The sequence below is a fragment of the Xylona heveae genome, assembly GCF_001619985.1.
Source record: "Xylona heveae TC161 unplaced genomic scaffold L228scaffold_4, whole genome shotgun sequence".
Classification (NCBI taxonomy): domain Eukaryota; kingdom Fungi; phylum Ascomycota; class Xylonomycetes; order Xylonales; family Xylonaceae; genus Xylona; species Xylona heveae.
In genome coordinates, this window is record NW_017264196.1 from 321,143 (window position 1) to 339,063 (window position 17,921).

Consider the following 17,921-nt stretch of genomic DNA (forward strand, 5'->3'; position numbering starts at 1 on the left):
TCCATGACATTGGTCAGTATTGTGATAATATTATAAGAGCACGTCACCTTTCTGTCAGCTTGTAAGACTGCATTAGCTCTTCATTTTTTAGCATGCTAATCGTCAGGTAAAGGCTGACGATCACCACTAATTCGCTTCTGAGCCGCAAGCTGAGCAAGCATGCTGCAGATGACTCTGCTTTTATGATAAGCTCAAAACGGCATTGCGAGCCGGATCATGACGGTTTTCGGCCCTATGATTTTAGTTTCAAGGGCGGTCATCAAAAGATGTGTACTCTAACTGGAAGGATATCCGCTCTACAATTTGCCTAACCAGCGGGAACGGTGCGGGGCAAGGCTAATGCAAGATCCAGTCTTGACAAGGCTGCGGTGGCGTAACCTGCCGTTCGTGCCTCTCTTTTACAGATTGTCCTAGTTTGTCTCCGAGGTTGCTCAAAATGCCTCCCTGGCTTCTGCTAATTGTGAGAACCAGATGGGCCTATTATGATGAATTTCCATGTCAGATATGCAAGCCCAAAAAGCGTGCTGACTGACGCCTCTATTGCTTGTATCTTGGAGGTACAATACTGAGTGTGATGGGAATTTGCACCAGTTCTGCCACCTTATCAGTGAACAACGTGCATAAGCAGTCTTAGATCAATGCGACGAGGCAAGATAAGGTGACAAAGCACATTACATGGTTCTGTTCACTTGCGGCTGAATATTAGGTTCGAGCTCTCAGAGCTTGATAATTATTCAGATTTTAAGGAATCCGCACTACAACAGGGATATGACTACCCCTCAAAGTTCCCCGCTGAAGAAAGCTTCTCATTGGGGTTCCGTTATGGGCATATCTGAGTTGTATTTTTCTCATCCATCTCTGCGTTGTCCTCTCATCGCAGACCGTTGCAAACTCTCGGTGACTCCGATTTTCCAAGGACGCAACTCTCAAAGATGAAAAGCGCAGAGGAAGCAACGGCTTACAGCGCTCTTGGAAATAATGATGATGAAAGTCTGCTTGAGGAATCGGTAAGTCGTAGCAGATGGGGTTCATTAGGTCTCTCATGTTTGACACCTTTGACACCGGCTCACACTGTTCAGGTCCCGCGGGCCAGACAATTGTCGATATGGAGAAGAGCGTTCAGTGGAAGAGGGCTATTTATCTTGAATCTGTTCATGTTCTTTGGCTCAATAATTGCCTTAACCCTCGTCTTAATCGATGCAAGGCGAGGATGCTCGGATGATGAGTCTCTGAAGAGAACTTCTTACTTTTGTAAGTGTTTCGCTCATGCCTTTGTTCTATATATATCAGCGCTAAACAGGGAAGCTCCGGTCTTTGATCGCCTGCAAATTACGCAAGAAGACCGCATTATCAGCGGTAATCTCTTCAATGATCCTCCTACCATTTATCGAGAAACACCTTCCAAGGAAGTTGATGCGGCTTGGGCAGCTATGGCTAAGATAGTGCCTTTTGTTATCCGCAGCGAGGATGTTGTCCGGCTTGGAAAGGATCCAAAGCTCACTTCCAAGGTGCCTGAAGACTGGGGTATGACTCTCATGCTTTTTTTTTATTTATTCATATAGCATGCTTCCACGCATTCGATATGACCGAGTCTGACAAACTTTAGGCCTTGGATCTGATGCCTATTTCGCACAGCTCGACGGTCAGCACGCTCTGCATTGCCTTAATGCTGTGCGGAAATACGTCTATCGTGAGCACTACTATTCAAGTTGGGAATTCCCCGTGGCCAAGATGCCTTTTATACATCAAAACCACCTTTCTCATTGCCTCTACATACTTCTGCAGACTCTCTCCTGTCAACCGAGCGTGGATGTTATTACGTACAACTGGATGGAGACACAGAAATCGCCATTTCCTGATTTTGCTATTCATAAGAAGTGTCGTAATCATGCCGCGATACTGGAATGGCAAAACGCACAAAACACGAGCTTCACACCGGATAGATTGGACGCATTAGGAGCCCCTGAGGATGCGATTGTTTTGCCGGCGCTTCCCCAATTGTTGGCACATGATGGGCCGTTGAGCCAAAGCGAAGGACACGACTAACATGTGGATATAGTGAGCAGTAAAGGGCTGTTCATTCAACTGTGATGGTCAGATTTTTTTTTGTTAAGAATAGGGTTTTGGTCGGAAAAAGGGAATATCAATGATAATAATGCACATGTGATACATAATGAATCGACCAATTGTATGATTTGAGCTGGAAACGAATTAAACTATCCCATGATTTTTGAATCATGATACGATTTGAGCCTGATGCGCCAAATCAAATTGAAATGCTTACCTCGTGTGTTCATGCCAAACAAGGTTTCTTTCAGCGCTATCAAGCTTGATGCATTATTTTGATATGGATTGTACGGGTTAGTACGGAGTACAGTTCACTATCTCTGATCTCGATAAGGGTTCGGATGCCTTTTGTTCCTGAGACGGTCCCATCTGAGAGTAAGAGAGCACGAAGGGCACTGATTCGTCAATGGCGCCGCTAACCTTCGGAACGGAACGGCGGTTTGGTTCCACTTTTAATATATCGAGAACACCACTCGTTGCATTAGTTGTGAGGAATAGGCTGGCAGCACCCGGTGCAAATGCTTCGAGAACGAGAAGTCGGGCCGGGACTTTTAAGTGCCCCATTTACTCGTGGAACCCTTGCGCACCAGTGCTTTGGACCCAACTTCTGAACGCCATGAACCTTGATTCCACCACTTTGTGCTACGTTTTATCGGCCCGGTCTCCGACAAAAATTTCCTGATATAGTTGTCGCTATGATGCCCCGACATGCTACGACGACCTCTGCTATCCCCCAACCTGTCAGGATGTTACTTTGTCAGGAAGAGATGGAACTGATTTTCGTGTGACTCTTTCTCTTCACGCAATCGGAGACCAGGGAATGCGGTCATCTGGAAATTTCCTCATACGGTATCGGAACTTTGCCGCTGCGGTCGAATGGGAAAGCTATGGGTTGATATAGCAGAAGTCCGCTCCCCTTTCCCTGCAAGGCCCATGCACAAGTTCATATCTGATTTTGCTACGCTGTCCTCTCATTGCGAAATATTTTGCTTTTCCGTCTCAATTGCGAACCGATTAAATTGGAAATACTGTGGCCGCATTGATCATTAAGGAGTGTGGCTATAGCTCTCATGGGAAGCATTACTTGTTCTGTTTTTGTTACAACCTGCCAATCTTGGATTTCACGCCTCGGTCAGGGAACAAAAAGGAATTGCTCCTGAAAGCTGCAAGGCAAGGCAAAAGCCTGATTTCAGGGGACAATATACGAGAAATAGTGGTGAAGGTCAGGTCCCGGCGACTTGGGAATACAGATCCACTTTCCCCAGATTTCGCCCCTTTGGCTCCGACAAGGAGGCAGTCGGGGTAGAGAATTTCCCAATTCAGTTTTACCTATTCAAGAAGAAGGAAATTTACTCCAGGGGAACGTGGGTCAAGGCAACGTCCTTATGAAAACAATGCAAAGCTCCTCTTTCCACCGCTTCCGCATCTCTCAGCCCCAACCAGCAGACTCAGTCTTGCAGCAAAGGCAATCGGGTGACGTCCGAAAGAGTTCCGAAGCCGCGGGCTCATCCTCTAAAAAGTCCTCGTCGACGTCGGCATGTCGCCGCTGCCGCCGCCTGAAGAAGAAATGCAGCAAGACTCTTCCGACTTGTAGCCTGTGTGAGAATGCAGGGCTTCCATGTTCGCTCTCGGCCGCCCCTTCTGTAGCGTCCGTTCCAAACACACCGATTGACCAGCTTCAGGCTCGCATCTCGTGGCTATCAAAGTGTCTCCAGGATGCATTGCCAGCAGATCATCCCTTGGTAGAGACGCTCACTACAGGGGCTTTAGTCGCCAAAGAACCCACCTCATCTAAGAGCTCCGTAGCCCCTCAAGCTATTAAACGATCATCTGTGTCTTCATCGTCGTCTAACACCTTTAACCTTGCACGGGAATTGACTCCAGAATCTTCCCACGCTGGACACGGCTCTCCTCATCATGGCCCTGCCACAGAGCACGAGGCAGGCCCGGACACGCTACATCGCATGTCGGCTACGCCAACTCAGCCAGCAGAAAGAGACTCCTCAAAACACACTGGCCAACGGATGACCCAGGAAGCGGCTGGACGGAAATTTGTAGACTCATATTTTTCGCATGTCCACCGATGCTACCCCTTTATCAATCGCGCTGAAATCATGGAGGACCTTGAAGCAATGGCCATACCAGGAAAGCTTGATGCCATTCCAAGCAGGCTTTATATCATCATGGCCATTGGTTGCAACACGCTTCAACGAGCCGGACGCATACCGTGCGGTATCTGCGTGAAATTCCAGATATCTTATCATAAGATTATTCAAGAGTGCCTGGGTAGAAAAGATGTCGAGTCCGTCCAGGTTCTCTTACTCTTGGGGCTTTATTCTTTCTTCGATCCGGGTGCCGTCTCGCCGTGGGTAACTGCAGGCATATTATGTCGTCAGATCATGCTACTCGGTCTCAATAAGAAGGCTCCGCCGGAGCTAAACTTGAGCCCTCTCCAGATCGAACTTCGGCACAGACTCTTGTGGAGTGCTTATATTTTCGACCGCATGGTGTCTGTCTCAGCAGGTCTGCCTGTTGGCATCGACGACCAAGATATCGAGATTCCTCTTCCAAGCCTTACAGTGGAAGAATATGCCGGCGATGAAAGAGCGAGTAACATTTTGCTTCTTCAGTCAAAGCGACACATGATCGCGCTTCGTCGGCTGGAAGGAAAGATTCTGCAGAGGGTTCACCTATCAGGAGCAGCCGCCTCCAGCTTGCTTGGTCCATCTGAGAGAATCGCCATTGTTCAAAATATCATGTCAGAGATAGTAAACTGGCACAGTCAAGGATATCTGCTTTCCCCAGCTGCCGAAAACGAGACCGTCCCTTCTCATAACTCAATACCATGGCTTAATGTGCGGTATCAGAATCTGCTATTCCTTCTTCAGAGTCCCTCGAGTTTCAACTCGCAGCTATCTCCATCACACGTTCAGGAACTGCAACTGTCTGCGCAAAAGTATATTCAATCCAGTTCACTTGTTTTCAGCCAGCGTCGATTGGCGCTAAATTGGATCACTCTTTGTCGGCTCATGACAGCTTCTGCTGTCTTTTTGTTCTGTTATACCAGGACTATCGCGCGTGGAGTCGAACTTCGGGACGAAGTTCTCGCTTGCGCCAACATTTTGGATGAATACCCAGAAACGTGGCAAGTTGCTAAACAGCTGACCGATTTACTTCGTCGGTTTGCTGCAGTTACCGATTCCATGGCTGAAGGACGTCAAAGCATTCTACTCGACCTCCACGTTCCCTCCGCTGCTCATCTACTTGACCATCATGGAGGGCCAAGCTCCAACTGTGGTGTCCCTGGCGACTCAGATTTCCTATATACCATTCGAGCTGAGCTGAAGTCCCTGATGAGCCGCGTTCTGGGAGAATCAAGCGCGTATCATTCCATTCTTGGAGCGGCTGAAGTGAGGCGGTATCGTCCTTTGGACTTATCATCAATATTCCAGGCGAATGTCAGTGCTGGGGCTATGGGGACCCCAGCGTCGACCGAAGTACCGCCGCAGCATCAGCATCCTTTACAGTCGGATTTTGATGGCCCATTTGACTCCGGAGAATCTTGGACAGGCTCATTTGGCGAGTTCAGCACGGATTGGATGTAACAATTGGTGTGCCATTGGCGATTTCATATCATGTCAGTTCTGCGATACTTGGTTAGGAAGGTCAGACATTCCAGCTATTTTTTTCTAATCGTTCTGTACTTTTTCGTTTTCGTCGAATGAAAGATTGCATGGGATAGAGATGGCGAAGAGAAGCATGGGCACCTGGACTGGGCGAATTTATAGAGATTTGGGCATTTTTACCTTTTTTTTTTTTTTTTTTTTTTCCTTCGTCGGGGTTTCCGCGGAGGTCTGATCAAACATCGTCTAAATTCGAATAATACTATTAGATGTGCGAATTTCGTATTCAAGAGACACGAATGAATACAAGAATACTTATAGACATAATATTATCATCTGCAGGCTTAAGAGCTGTCTGTTTTGACAATACTAGAAGAGGAAATATTATTCGGAATTTTGAAAGTCTTGTAAGTATAGTTCTCAGATATGCAGTCTGAGATTTTCAAGCATGTGTCTCATGTTAAAGGATAATACTTGGTATTTTACAAAGCGGACCAGCTATCCTTGATACATGTTCTTCGCTGTAATATTACTCGTGCCTTCCCCAAATCCCCAAATTTAGGATTTTTGTATGAGCGGTCTCCTGAATTGCTGCTTGCTCAAGTAGGCGATATCAGTCGGACGGCATCCGATATCAGTCATATCCGACCCCCCCACCGCCGCTGCCCTGGGCCCAGCCTAAACTGCAATACTAAATACCAAACACCATACACCACTGGCCCACCACGCTTTTTCTTCCGTTCACGGTAACGGTACCTCTACCGACTTCTCCGCCGCTATTCTGGCTAATCTGCCCAGGCACTACTCCTCTATCTGCAAAAGCATGCGGGAGATTATTGAGGGTCAAACCTCGCGTGGCTTAGTGCGGAGCAGCCAAACATGATGAGCGTTGATTATCTGGATTTCATGCGGTTTCTTGCTCTAGCTTTCCCCCAATTGTGTTTCTGCGCTCCCCAAGTGACTTTGTGAATTATTGTCTGATCGAGTTAGAGGCGCCTTCACATGCGTTTTGATAGGGCGGGAGCGATCTAGATACCGGCTTGTTGCCAGGAGATATATATATGCGATAAGATTACCACAAGCACAGCTGCGTCTTCTTCTGGGTTTTTGGGGGGCGTTTTTATGACACAAAAGATAGAAGATATATATGTGAAGCCTTGAGCATCCTTTTGGCAGTCAAATGATTTTTCGTCTTTGATTGAGGCTCCTTACCACAATCCGAGGAGTTTCAATTAAGAGGTCACGGATTCTGTGGTGATTCCTGCCCCGCATTGCGTTTGTCTTGCGTTGCACGATCGTGTGGACTTCAGGGATCAGGAAGATAACGGAATATTGGACTTGTCTTCTTCGACATTCTTTGCTTTGAGTTCAAGGCCTGTTTCATTCGCAAACGATAGTTGCGAAAACGACTCCGTCACGCTGTCAAATATTACTGGGAAGATCTGTTGATTACTTGGCAATCAAGGAACGGGCTGGGAAACAGACTCTGTTGCATGATGGAACCTCGAAAATTCGATGTTGACAGGGTCGCTGTCATTGGCGCTGGTCCTGGTGGTCTCGCGGCTGCAAAGTACGGTTCCATGCCTTGATTTTACGGCTCATGACTCATTGTGATATTAGATATCTTCTCGCAGAACAAAAGTTCTCTGAAATAGCAATCTTCGAACAGCGCGGCAACGTCGGCGGAGTCTGGAATTACACTCAGAACAATACCCTTGATGGCAATTTCACTATTCCGCGAACACAGCCCAGCGCGACTGTAGAGAAGCCCACCTGGGAAGATGACGAAGCTATCTTTGTTTCCCCTGTATACGACTACTTGGAAACGAACATTCCAAACAATTTGATGAATTACTCCGACCTACCGTTCCCGAAAGGATCATCCCTATTTCCGAAACACGCCGTAGTGAAGAAGTATCTCGAGACATATGCAGAAGAACTGAAGCCATACCTTCATCTAAGTACTCAGGTGCTGGATGTTCGACGAGTATGTTCGTCGAGCAAAGGAATATGGACGGTGAAAACGCTCAATCTGAAGACCCAAACGGAGTCAATCGCCGAATTTGACGCCGTTGTCGTAGCCAACGGACATTATAGCGATCCATTCATTCCAGATATCTCAGGCATTAAAGAGTGGAATGACTCCCATCCAGGTGTCATTTCGCATTCGAAATACTTCAGGAAGCCCTATGAGTTTGAGGGAAAGGTAGTTATTCCATCTCCCGCATTTCCATGTATGCTTTTGGTTGACGTTTTTTCTTTTCTAGAAAGTCATAGTTGTTGGCAACTCGGCGTCTGGCATCGATCTTAGCGCACAAATATCCCAATTCTGCCAGAAACCCATCCTGATTAGTGAAAAGCACGCTTCCAATATCACCGCTTCAACCGACACTTCTCAGGCAGAGAATCTCCCTGAAATTGTTGAATTTCTCAAAGACCAACCACGCGCGGTGCGTTTCGCGAATGGCCGTGTTGAGACAGACATCGACAAGATCATCTTTTGCACGGGTTACTTTTACTCGTTTCCCTTTCTGTCTTCCCTATCTCCCGCGCTTGTCTCCAATGGAGACCGCACACAGAACGTGTACAAGCACCTGTTCTACAATACCGAGCCTACACTGGCATTCATCGGTTTACCTCAGCGCATCGTGCCGTTTCCCGTGTCTGAGGCCCAGGGCGCCGTCATTGCTCGCGCATGGTCCGGCCGCATGACTCTGCCGTCACTTCGCGAGATGCAGAAATGGGAAGCCGCAACTATTGTTGATCGCGGTTCTGGGAGGAATTTCCACACGATTGCGTTTCCGCTCGATGCGGAATACATCAATCATCTACATGGTTGGGCATTGCAGGCTACATCCCGCACACGCCTTGCCAATGATGGCCGCGGAAAGATGCCGCCATATTGGAATGAGCAGACGCAGTGGGTGCGTGAGCGGTTTCCCTTGATCAAAGTTGCGTCGAAAAAGCTAGGCGATCGACGACACGAAATATGCACGCTTGAAGAGCTGGGCTTTGACTATCTCAAGTGGAGGAGCGAGGCGGCAAATGCAGAGTCCCATCTCCTTTGATCGGGCTAGTTTCTGCGGTCGAGGAAGGGACGCTGTCCTTGATCAATACTCTGCGAGCTAATTATCTGCTTTCGTAGAGTCTTCAACGCCTCCTTTGGAACATAAATTATGGTTCTCGTCCAATATTTTAGTTTTGGCTTATTCTTTTAGTCTTCTTTGGCGAGACATAGGGTTCTTTAGACAAGTTATATGAAGATGATCATGTACTAGATACCACCAATGAAAAACACATAGAGTTTCCTCTCAAGACAAATTATCTGCGCATCTAAAAATCGAAAATTATATTCGAGTTACGCGTTTCAAAACCAGTGTAGTAGTGTTGTGTGACACTGATAGTTCTGCAGGGTCTCGTAGATGGCTTGATAAGATTATCGGGACATCCTCGTGCATGGTCCGTGCGCATTGTTGACAGCACAACCTGGACCGAGGGGACCCCATCAACAACAATATCCTTCGCATAAACAATCGTTTCGCCCAGTCAAGTCCGCCAACTGTTTCCGCCAGAACACCACCGACAGATACACAGAGTCAGGCACATACTATCTGAAGGTGCTCCAATTGAAAATAAAGCAAGTGGCCAAGTCTAGGCGAGAAAATCCAGGATGATGGATTTCAACCCGCGCACGAGCCAGCAATTCCGCGCTGGCGGGATGAATTCAAACTATCGAGGCACGGGCACCGGTCGAAAGAAGGAAGAAGACAGCGACTCATTTATGAGATTAGTATGCTCAATGGCAGATTAGTTACTTTATTACCATGGTAATACTGACCGAAGACAGCCCGACAAAGAAATCGCCGGTTGTATCAGCGACATTGGTGTCCCATTTACACCAGCAGATCTACAAAAGCCGAATCCACAGCAAATTCAAATGGTGTTCGAATGGTTCGCGGAGCTGCTCATGAACATTACTCGCGACACGGTGGATCCGGCAATGAAGGCTGCCTCGGAAGACATTTGCGGCGAGTTTGGAGACGTGATACCGGGCGAAACGCGCAGCTTGATGGCATTTTTCATCAGCCTGAGGAAGCTGATGCTCGAGGTAAGCATTTGAATAGACTTTTTTGACCAAAGGAAAAAAAGAAAAAAAAAAAAAAGAAAAAAAACTGGAAGCAGCGCCCGAGACCCATTCTACATAGTGGCATCTTCTGACTGAATTTACATCTCAGTGCGGGATCACCGACTTTTCCTTTCAAGATCTCTTCAAGCCCACACACGACCGACTCGTCAAGATATTTTCCTATGTGATCAACTTTGTTCGGTTCCGCGAATCCCAGACATCCACCATCGACGAACACTTCAACAAGTCCGAACGCACAAAGGCGCGAATTGAAACGCTGTTCCGCGAGAATGAAGAAATGGAAGGGCGACTTGCCGAGATGCGCCGCAATCGGAAAGGCATGGAAGCCGAGGTCAAGGAGAAAATGCGCCGAAACGACGAGCTCAAGACCCGCCTGCTCGAGCTGCGCAAGGGACAAGAGCGAGTCGCTGAGCGTCTGGAGCGCGTGCGTGGCGATAAAGGCCGATTGACCAATGCGCTGGAAGAAAAGACCGCCATGGCCATCAACGTGCGTCACGAGTCGGCCAAGCTGAAACCATATGTGCTGCAATCGCCTGCTGCCCTGCAAGCGTCGCTGGCAGATCTCTCGAACAGCCTCGCGGCAGATAAGGCGCAGATTGACGGACTCGATCGACGCACGCGCGCGTTGCAGACATCCACAGATACGTTTGGAGTCGTGGCCAATGACGTGGCCGCGTGTATCAAACTCCTCGAGGAACTCTCCGTCGAGCTGCACCGCGAGGAGGAAGAAGCCCAAAAGGCAGCCCGCCACAGAGACGCCCTCTCCGAGCGCGGCAACAATGTGCGCGAGGTCGAGCGCACCGAACATCTCCTCAACCGACAACTCCAGCGGTGGAACGAACGCACCGAAGCCCTCAGGCAAGGAAGTAGAGAAAAGGCCCGCCAGGCCAAAGAACGTATGGAGGAGCTCCGAAAGGTCCATCGCGAATTGACGGAAGAGAGGGGAGAAAAGGGGCGCGACATGGAACGACGAAGAGTCAGGATTGAACAGACTGAGAAGAAGGTATTCATCCCCTTTTTAGAATTTCATTGTTTCATTCCTTTTTCATTTTTAATCTCTTTTTCCTTTTCCCTATCAATTTCAATCTCTTTTATTTTACCCTCCCTTGAGTCAAAATCAGACTTCTTGGCAGAAACTAACACATCACAACAGATGGCCGATCTCAAAGAGAATATCGAAAACGAAATTCATTCTGCATACGACCAGTACCTCAAACTCGACTCGCATATCAAGCTCTACATTACCGAAATGGAACAGTCGATTGTCTGAGTCTTTGTTTCAGGATCGTCATGTGTGTGCATCAAGTACTCTTCGTCAAAATATGTCTGTCAAGTACTTGAGACACAATTGTGAATTAAGTACTCTTCGTCATATTTATGTGTTGAGTAATAACAAAGTGCAAGGCCGGGAGATATTGGCGTTTATTGGTACGAGTATCGGATATTTGATATGAGTGGGCCGGGCCGGGCCGGCCGGGGTCGGGTTCTTCTCTTTTTTTTTTTTCTCTTTTTTTTCTAAACTTGATTTTTGTTGTTGTTCGATGTTGTTAAATGATCGTTGTTGGTCGTTGGTCGTTGGCTGGTGTTTGTTGTTATCATACCCTGGAATTTACACTGCAGGTTGGATTTGTTGGGTTGTTTCGGTATGTTATTATTTTATTTTCGAGACGTAGTATTGTGCGTTTCATATATTCATGAGATGGCAGGCAAACGGGCAATGGGCAACGGGCAATGGGAGGATGGGTTGTATTGGTTGGATTGGTTGGACTAGTTGGATTGAGTGGAGTATATCAGTATATCACCATAAACGTCCACGCTTTAATTCAAATGTTTAATTGTCTCTTTTGCTGTTCATGAGAATGAAGTAATTATGGATATCAAGTCGTCAGTGCCTATGTCTGTGCTTGTAGGGAAAATACTACCGTACAGTAGAGCAGTACAATGAGTTATGAGATGACCAGGAAAAATACAGTACAGCAGTACAATGCACAATTGGGGACGAGGGATCAGGATGAGACTTGTAATGGTTCAATGACCTGATTTCAACAGGCGGTGGGAATTCTATTCTCCATATCTACAGAGACGTCTCGAAAACACACCACCGCTGGATAATTTTTCGTATCGGAAGGCGAAGTCCCCGTCCGTGATCAGCTTCATTAGTCGTCGTCGTCGTCGTCCAAGATTCTGAGGCTGTTGCAGGTGCGCGATTCCGCAAGTTTGTGTTGAGAATGGGAACTAGGTCGTCCCATGCTTCCTTTCTTTTTCGTTCTTGCTTTCGCGAGGAGTCTTGTTCGTGTATGTGCCTTTGTACGTGACTCTGTCCCTGTCCCTGTCCGTGTACGTCGTGCTCAGTCCTAGTACCATACCCAGTCCCGGTCCCGGTCCCAGTCTCCGTCTCATTCTCAGTTCCAGCATGAAGCAGATCATTCCCTTCCCATTCCCGTTCCCGCTCCCGTCGTGTGGTCCAAGACTCGTCCGTCGACTGATCCACTAAGTCCGACGTCTGGACGACATCTGGCCGCTCGACAAACTCCAACCGCGCCTTCGCCCGCGCAGCTGCTTCCACGGCTGCAGCAAACGTCCGCGACAGGCCCTGGACAGAATACTCGCTCGTGTCGCGGTGCATGGTCACGGAGTTGTATATGAGTAGTCTCGCGCTGTTACGTTCACCGTGTCTCTGTCCGTCTGGGCCAGCCCCGGCACCAAGACCGTTGTCCGAGGGTTCCTGCGCGCGATAAGCCACAAGGGTCCATGTAGACAAGTATGCGCGTAGATGCGCAATGCTCGGACAGAATGCGAGTTTGACGGCGCGGGATGCTTTGAGAGTGCTCAGTTTCGGAATGAGTAGCGGGTGAACCTGGGATTGTAGTCTTGCTTTTTCGTCTTCTGAGCGCTGGTGCTGGTGCTGTCGCTGTTGATCCACTGGATGTTGCGCAGTCGACGCGGTAAAGTCATGTTGGAGATCGAGATCGAGATCGGGATCGGGATCGGGATCGGGATTGGAATCGACTGCGACGGGACGATGGGGATGAAGCTGCGCATCTTGAATGCATGCAAGCAAGTCTTCGAGAAAAGCTTCTCGTGTGGAACATATAATCAGAGTGATAGGAGGTGTCGCATGTCCATTGCAATGCGCCGGCAGCGCAAGGACGTGGTCGAGTAGCTCGGTGGGTTGTAGGGATGGCAAAACAGTCGGGATGCTATGCGCGGCAGGTCCGGGCATGTCCGTTTTGGTTGTCATATATGTGTGAGCAGAGGAAGGTGAAAGGTAAATTCGAGCGAAGAGCTCTGGGGTATGAGTAGTTCCATCGTGCGGTGGGTATGTGGAGTATTGTGCAGCTGTGTTGATTGAAGTTCGGAGTGTGTGAGTCTTTTGGCGGTTTGTCGATTGTCGATTGTCGTTTGGCGGCCTGGTGGAATGACGTTGGAGGGCGACCACGGCGAGGACAGGCGATGGGTTATATATGTTCACCCGGTTGAAACGACCAACACACGGCTATTACGGAGTAGGGTTTTCTAGTCTGAGATATCTGGGTAATTAAATAGATAATAATTTATGCGTGCTTCTTCAATTATGGTACAGACTGGTTTCTATCTAGTAAACATCCCATCAACTCCCAAAAGGTCAAAATAGTCCAACGCCATCTCCAGCTTATACAATGCAAATCGAGTACCGTATGGGAGTCAGACCGCTGCAGCGGCCATCTTCTGAGCTGCTTCCTTTTCCTTCTTCTTCTGCTCCCTGAGGACTCTCCTCGTTTCCCGAAGATCCGGTGGCTTCTCGATGCCCAGCTCAGTCCTGAGCTCACCCACATCCCTTTCCAACTGTTCCTCCCAATACACATTGATCACCTCCTTTGAGCGGACTCCGTTCTCAACGGCCCAAGGGAAATAGGTATTGTAGAACCGTTTCCTCTCTGCAGGCTTGAGCCGCATAAACGCAAAGATGCTCAGTCCTGTCATGGGCAGCAGTGTATTGGCAAATTCAAACGCCTTGAGTGCCACCTCGCCCTCACGTATAATGGGCAGACCCGTAATGGCGTGGTAAAAGTCATGGCACTCTCGATACCGCTGCATCACATATGCGCATTCTTCATCGTCAATGTATCGCACACCCGCCCGCGTATCAGGTGACACCCCTTCTCTGTCAAGCCATGCTGCATATGCCCGGCCCACGCTATTCTCAGGCAATGTGCGTAGGAATGTCAAAGGCATATTGTCAGATGTAATCCGTGGTCGATCACGTAGGATCCGTCTGCCTGTCGGGTCCGAAAGCATTGCGTCTCGTAGCCGGTAAATAAAGTATGGCGTGGCAGTGGCTTCACCCAGTGCTGCAACCAGATCTATTTTGAGACTGTGTTAGCCTGATGACATTGAAAACACAACTATGTTGGAAAAACAAGAGCGTGGACCCTGAAAATCATACCTCCACGTCGAGGATCAATAAATGACATCAGCCCCGACCCAGCGGCCAAACCAAGTCTCTCTATCGTCGTGAGGGGAATATGTCCCGGATAGTTGGGAGGCGGTCGATTCAACACGGAGAAGCGTTTTGACTGCTGCGTAGCTGCTACTCCGGACTGTAGCAAGCAAGGGGATAACATTGGTGGTGATAGTGGTGATGAGGAAGACCTCAAAAAGCACAGCCGTTTGGCGGCAGGAGACCTGCATATGTGCGCCATGACGCCCCAAAGATGATTTTTGGGATATGAGTATAGTTTTTATTATAGTAGTGCCCTTTTGAGATGAAGCCGTATGATTGTTTCGGCAGAAGGATAGCTATAGGTCGAATATATTAAGCTGTGAGACTTGGGTGGTGTTGCCGACGTCGGTGTTTGTCGGTGTTGCGGCGCGACCCGGAAGCTTCAACTCCAAGCATCCAGTCACCCCACTGTTGAGATACTATACACCACCAATTCAGCGTCAAACTCCCCGCAGCAACGGGGGTGCGCAAAGATGGAGTCGATATCGAAGATTTCCAGCATGCTGGAAACGGGTATGTTTTATTTCACCGCAGCCTGTTCCAAAGCAAAACACACATGAACTGATGCCTGCTTCTATCATTCTAGCTCGCGACTTGACTCTGGAAGCTGCACAGTCTGCGGGCTCCGCTCGAGCATTCAAGACGAATACTCCATTAAGGAAGATACCGCCTCTCCAGCTGAAGAAGTTATTGGATAGCCGGAATGATCGGGATGTCCTGGAGGGTTTGCGCAAGGTCATCTCTGTAAGGAATCTCGAGATCTAATGTTTCTCAAATCCCCCTTTGCATGTAGCATAGACGTCTAACAGGAATTTGCGAAATTATAGATGATGTACCGCTCGCAGCCTTGTCTCACGTACTTCTCCGCGGTCATCAAAAATGTTGCCAGTGCAAATGTCGAGATCAAGAAGCTCGTGTACATCTATCTTCTCCAATATGCCGAGACCGAACCCGACCTTGCTCTTCTTTCCATCAACACTATTCAAAAGTCGCTCTCGGATAAAGACCCTCAGTTGCGTGCTCTGGCACTCATGGTCATGTCTGGAATCAGGGTCCCCGTCATCAGCCAGATTGTCTCGCTCGGTATCAAAAAGGGATGCGGAGACATGAATATTCATGTGCGGCGTGCGGCGGCCCTCGCAATTCCGAAATGCTACCGCCTCGACCCTAATACGTTGCCGCAACTCATTGAATACCTAAACATTCTGCTTGGAGATAAACAATACTATGTGGCGGGTGCAGCAGTCATGGCATTCATGGATGTTTGCCCGCATCGAATCGATTTGATCCATAAGCATTACCGCGGCCTAATCCGAAAGCTCGTCGACATGGACGAATGGTCCCAACTCGCCACTCTCCGGTTGATGGTCTACTATGCACGGAAATGCTTCCCTAGGAGAAAGCGCAAGGTTAAGAAGAATGCGGCAAAAGACTTTTACGGGGACGAAGTCGGCGACGACAATGACGAGACTGAGGAAATCCAGGTGCTCGACTCGGATCTCGAGCTCCTTCTTAACGCGTGCAAGTCCTTGCTACAGAGTCATAATTCGGCCGTGGTTATTGCTGTTGCACGCTGCTACTTCTACCTCGCTCCACCGGAATACATCGATGCGGCCGTCGGTCCACTCATATCGCTTCTTCGAGGTTCTCAGGACATCAAACATATTGCACTCTACAACATCGTCTCCATCTGCCTCGTCAGGCCCAATCCGTTTGTCCGATACGTAACTCACTTCTTAATCCACGCAACCGATCCTCCTCACGTATGGCGACTCAAGCTCGAAATCCTAACAATACTCTTTCCCCACTGCAATGCTCTTTTCAAGGGAATGATTTTGAGCGAACTTGAGCATTTTTCCCGCGGCTCAGATAGAGAACTCGTCCGAGAAAGCGTTCGTTCAATCGGTCGCTGCGCACAAAATGACTCCGCCACTTCTCAACGGTGTCTCAGGTTGCTTCTCAAGCAAGTCTCGAGCACAGACGGCAATCTCGTGGCCGAATCGCTCACTGTCATCCGCCATCTCATCCAGCAGGACCCTGCATCGCACATCAAGACAGTCATTCGTCTTGCGAAGAATCTTGACACAACCACAAACGCCCATGCGCGAGCCAGTATCATCTGGCTGGTGGGTGAGTTTGCCGGGATCGACCCGGAAAATAACATTGCTGCTGATGTCCTGCGCATTCTGGCAAAGGGTTTCGTCCATGAACCTGAAGCGGCTAAGCTTCAGATTGTACTTCTCGCCGCCAAAGTCTACGTTCATCATTTAAACCGGCTAGGTGGAACCATTCAACCACCACTGGCTCCCTCTCAGCTATCTGACGCTAACAATGACGGCAACACACTCCCGCTTGGTGACGACAAAGAAACCGACGCCGAAGGACAGACTGTTGACGTTAATCCATATCTATATGACAGTGTAGCACGAGCCTCGCTGCCACAAAACGAGGGCGACGGTGAGCATCCCATCATTATCCTTTGGCGGTATATTCTCCTTCTTGCGCGGTACGACACTTCATATGACATCCGTGATCGTGCGCGGCTGTACAAGTCTCTTTTGGCAAACCCCGCCTCGACGCAATTAGCAAGCCTTCTATTGCTCGCACCTAAACCTGTTCCGCACGCGCCTAGTCCGTCCGAATATCGAAAGGACTTTATGCTCGGTTCTGCGAGCCTTGCCGTCGGGGAAGAAGGCGGACTTAATGGGTTGCGGGGATACGAGCCACCGCCCGACTGGGTTGAAGATGGGACGCAGCCGGATGCTGCTCTACGACAGGAAGATTATAGGGCCGAGTTTGGAGGCGAAAAGAAGATTACGACGGCCGGAGAACGACTAGATGAGGCGGCCAAGACAGCTGCCGCTTCTTCGGGTTCGGCTATCAATCCTGGAATGAATGGGGTCGGGGTTGGCACCGGCAGACCATCCAAAGCAAAGACATTGGATGACTGGTTAGCAGAAGACGAGGACGAAGGAGAAGAAGAAGAGGACGAGGAGGAGACGCAGGAGGAGGAGGCGGATTTGGGACTTGGGGAGAGACGTAGGGACGATGGAGCGGGTGGGGTATATTGTGCTGGAGGAGGAGGAGGAGGAGGAGGAGGAGGAGGAGGAGGAGGAGGAAGAAGAAGAGAGTGGGGATGAGGAGGAGGATGAGTCGGAAGAGGGCAGCGAGGAGGAAGAGGGTGAAGAGGACGAAGAGGAAGAGGAAGAGGAAGAAGAAACAGAGAGTGAAGAAGAACATGATAGATTGGTCAAGTAATGACCACCTATATAGTCTTTTTTTCTCTTCTACTTTTCCTATTATTCCCCCCTGAGTTTCTTCTTTTTCTTCTTCAACAGATTATTGATCTTGAATAACAAAAATTGTGCATAATCACGACACTGAAGCCTTTGCAATGCATTGCTACGTACTTTACCACGCGTATTCTCTCGCTACTGCCAGATGAGCCTGCCTTGGCTGTCATGCATGTCGCCCCGGGCAAAAGGGAACCTATATAGAATATCAAGAGTGTCAAGGTATACCAATCATAAACATTGAGCCTCGAACTATTTCAAGTTAGATGTCATACATGGCTCCATCACTACTCTGTACTATACTTTAA

General features: G+C 48.7%; 7 protein-coding genes across 7 annotated transcripts; 5 read left to right on the forward strand and 2 right to left on the reverse strand.

Annotated features, from left to right (window-relative positions):
• Nucleotides 1-494: 494 nt before the first annotated feature.
• L228DRAFT_245949 (hypothetical protein) lies at nt 495-2,206 on the forward strand. Its single transcript, XM_018332288.1, has 4 exons — nt 495-1,007; nt 1,080-1,251; nt 1,306-1,524; nt 1,607-2,206. Exons 1-4 carry the CDS (start codon nt 933-935, stop codon nt 2,044-2,046), a joined length of 906 nt encoding a protein of 301 aa, XP_018188766.1. The 5' UTR covers nt 495-932; the 3' UTR covers nt 2,047-2,206.
• An 895-nt stretch (nt 2,207-3,101) lies between these two features.
• L228DRAFT_106480 (hypothetical protein) lies at nt 3,102-5,816 on the forward strand. Its single transcript, XM_018328906.1, has one exon. It carries the CDS (start codon nt 3,453-3,455, stop codon nt 5,670-5,672), a length of 2,220 nt encoding a protein of 739 aa, XP_018188767.1. The 5' UTR covers nt 3,102-3,452; the 3' UTR covers nt 5,673-5,816.
• A 1,370-nt stretch (nt 5,817-7,186) lies between these two features.
• On the forward strand, nt 7,187-8,758 carry L228DRAFT_267227 (thiol-specific monooxygenase; the record flags this gene model as incomplete). Its single annotated transcript, XM_018334967.1, has 3 exons — nt 7,187-7,260; nt 7,311-7,896; nt 7,958-8,758. The coding sequence occupies 3 exons, from the start codon at nt 7,187-7,189 to the stop codon at nt 8,756-8,758; spliced, it is 1,461 nt and encodes a 486-aa protein (XP_018188768.1).
• A 464-nt stretch (nt 8,759-9,222) lies between these two features.
• On the forward strand, nt 9,223-11,509 carry L228DRAFT_106484 (kinetochore protein nuf2). Its single transcript, XM_018328907.1, has 4 exons — nt 9,223-9,480; nt 9,538-9,798; nt 9,926-10,840; nt 10,991-11,509. Exons 1-4 carry the CDS (start codon nt 9,361-9,363, stop codon nt 11,105-11,107), a joined length of 1,413 nt encoding a protein of 470 aa, XP_018188769.1. The 5' UTR covers nt 9,223-9,360; the 3' UTR covers nt 11,108-11,509.
• A 402-nt stretch (nt 11,510-11,911) lies between these two features.
• Nucleotides 11,912-13,060, reverse strand: L228DRAFT_267229 (hypothetical protein; the record flags this gene model as incomplete). The annotated part of the gene is made up of 1 exon (XM_018334968.1): nt 11,912-13,060. The coding sequence occupies one exon, from the start codon at nt 13,058-13,060 to the stop codon at nt 11,912-11,914; it is 1,149 nt and encodes a 382-aa protein (XP_018188770.1).
• A 461-nt stretch (nt 13,061-13,521) lies between these two features.
• Nucleotides 13,522-14,441, reverse strand: L228DRAFT_209881 (Coq4-domain-containing protein; the record flags this gene model as incomplete). Its single annotated transcript, XM_018329829.1, has 2 exons — nt 13,522-14,180; nt 14,264-14,441. 2 exons carry the CDS (start codon nt 14,439-14,441, stop codon nt 13,522-13,524), a joined length of 837 nt encoding a protein of 278 aa, XP_018188771.1.
• A 282-nt stretch (nt 14,442-14,723) lies between these two features.
• On the forward strand, nt 14,724-17,865 carry L228DRAFT_106514 (HEAT repeat-containing protein). The gene is made up of 4 exons (XM_018328908.1): nt 14,724-14,833; nt 14,907-15,064; nt 15,148-17,295; nt 17,438-17,865. The coding sequence occupies exons 1-4, from the start codon at nt 14,794-14,796 to the stop codon at nt 17,576-17,578; spliced, it is 2,487 nt and encodes an 828-aa protein (XP_018188772.1). The 5' UTR covers nt 14,724-14,793; the 3' UTR covers nt 17,579-17,865.
• Nucleotides 17,866-17,921: the final 56 nt, after the last annotated feature.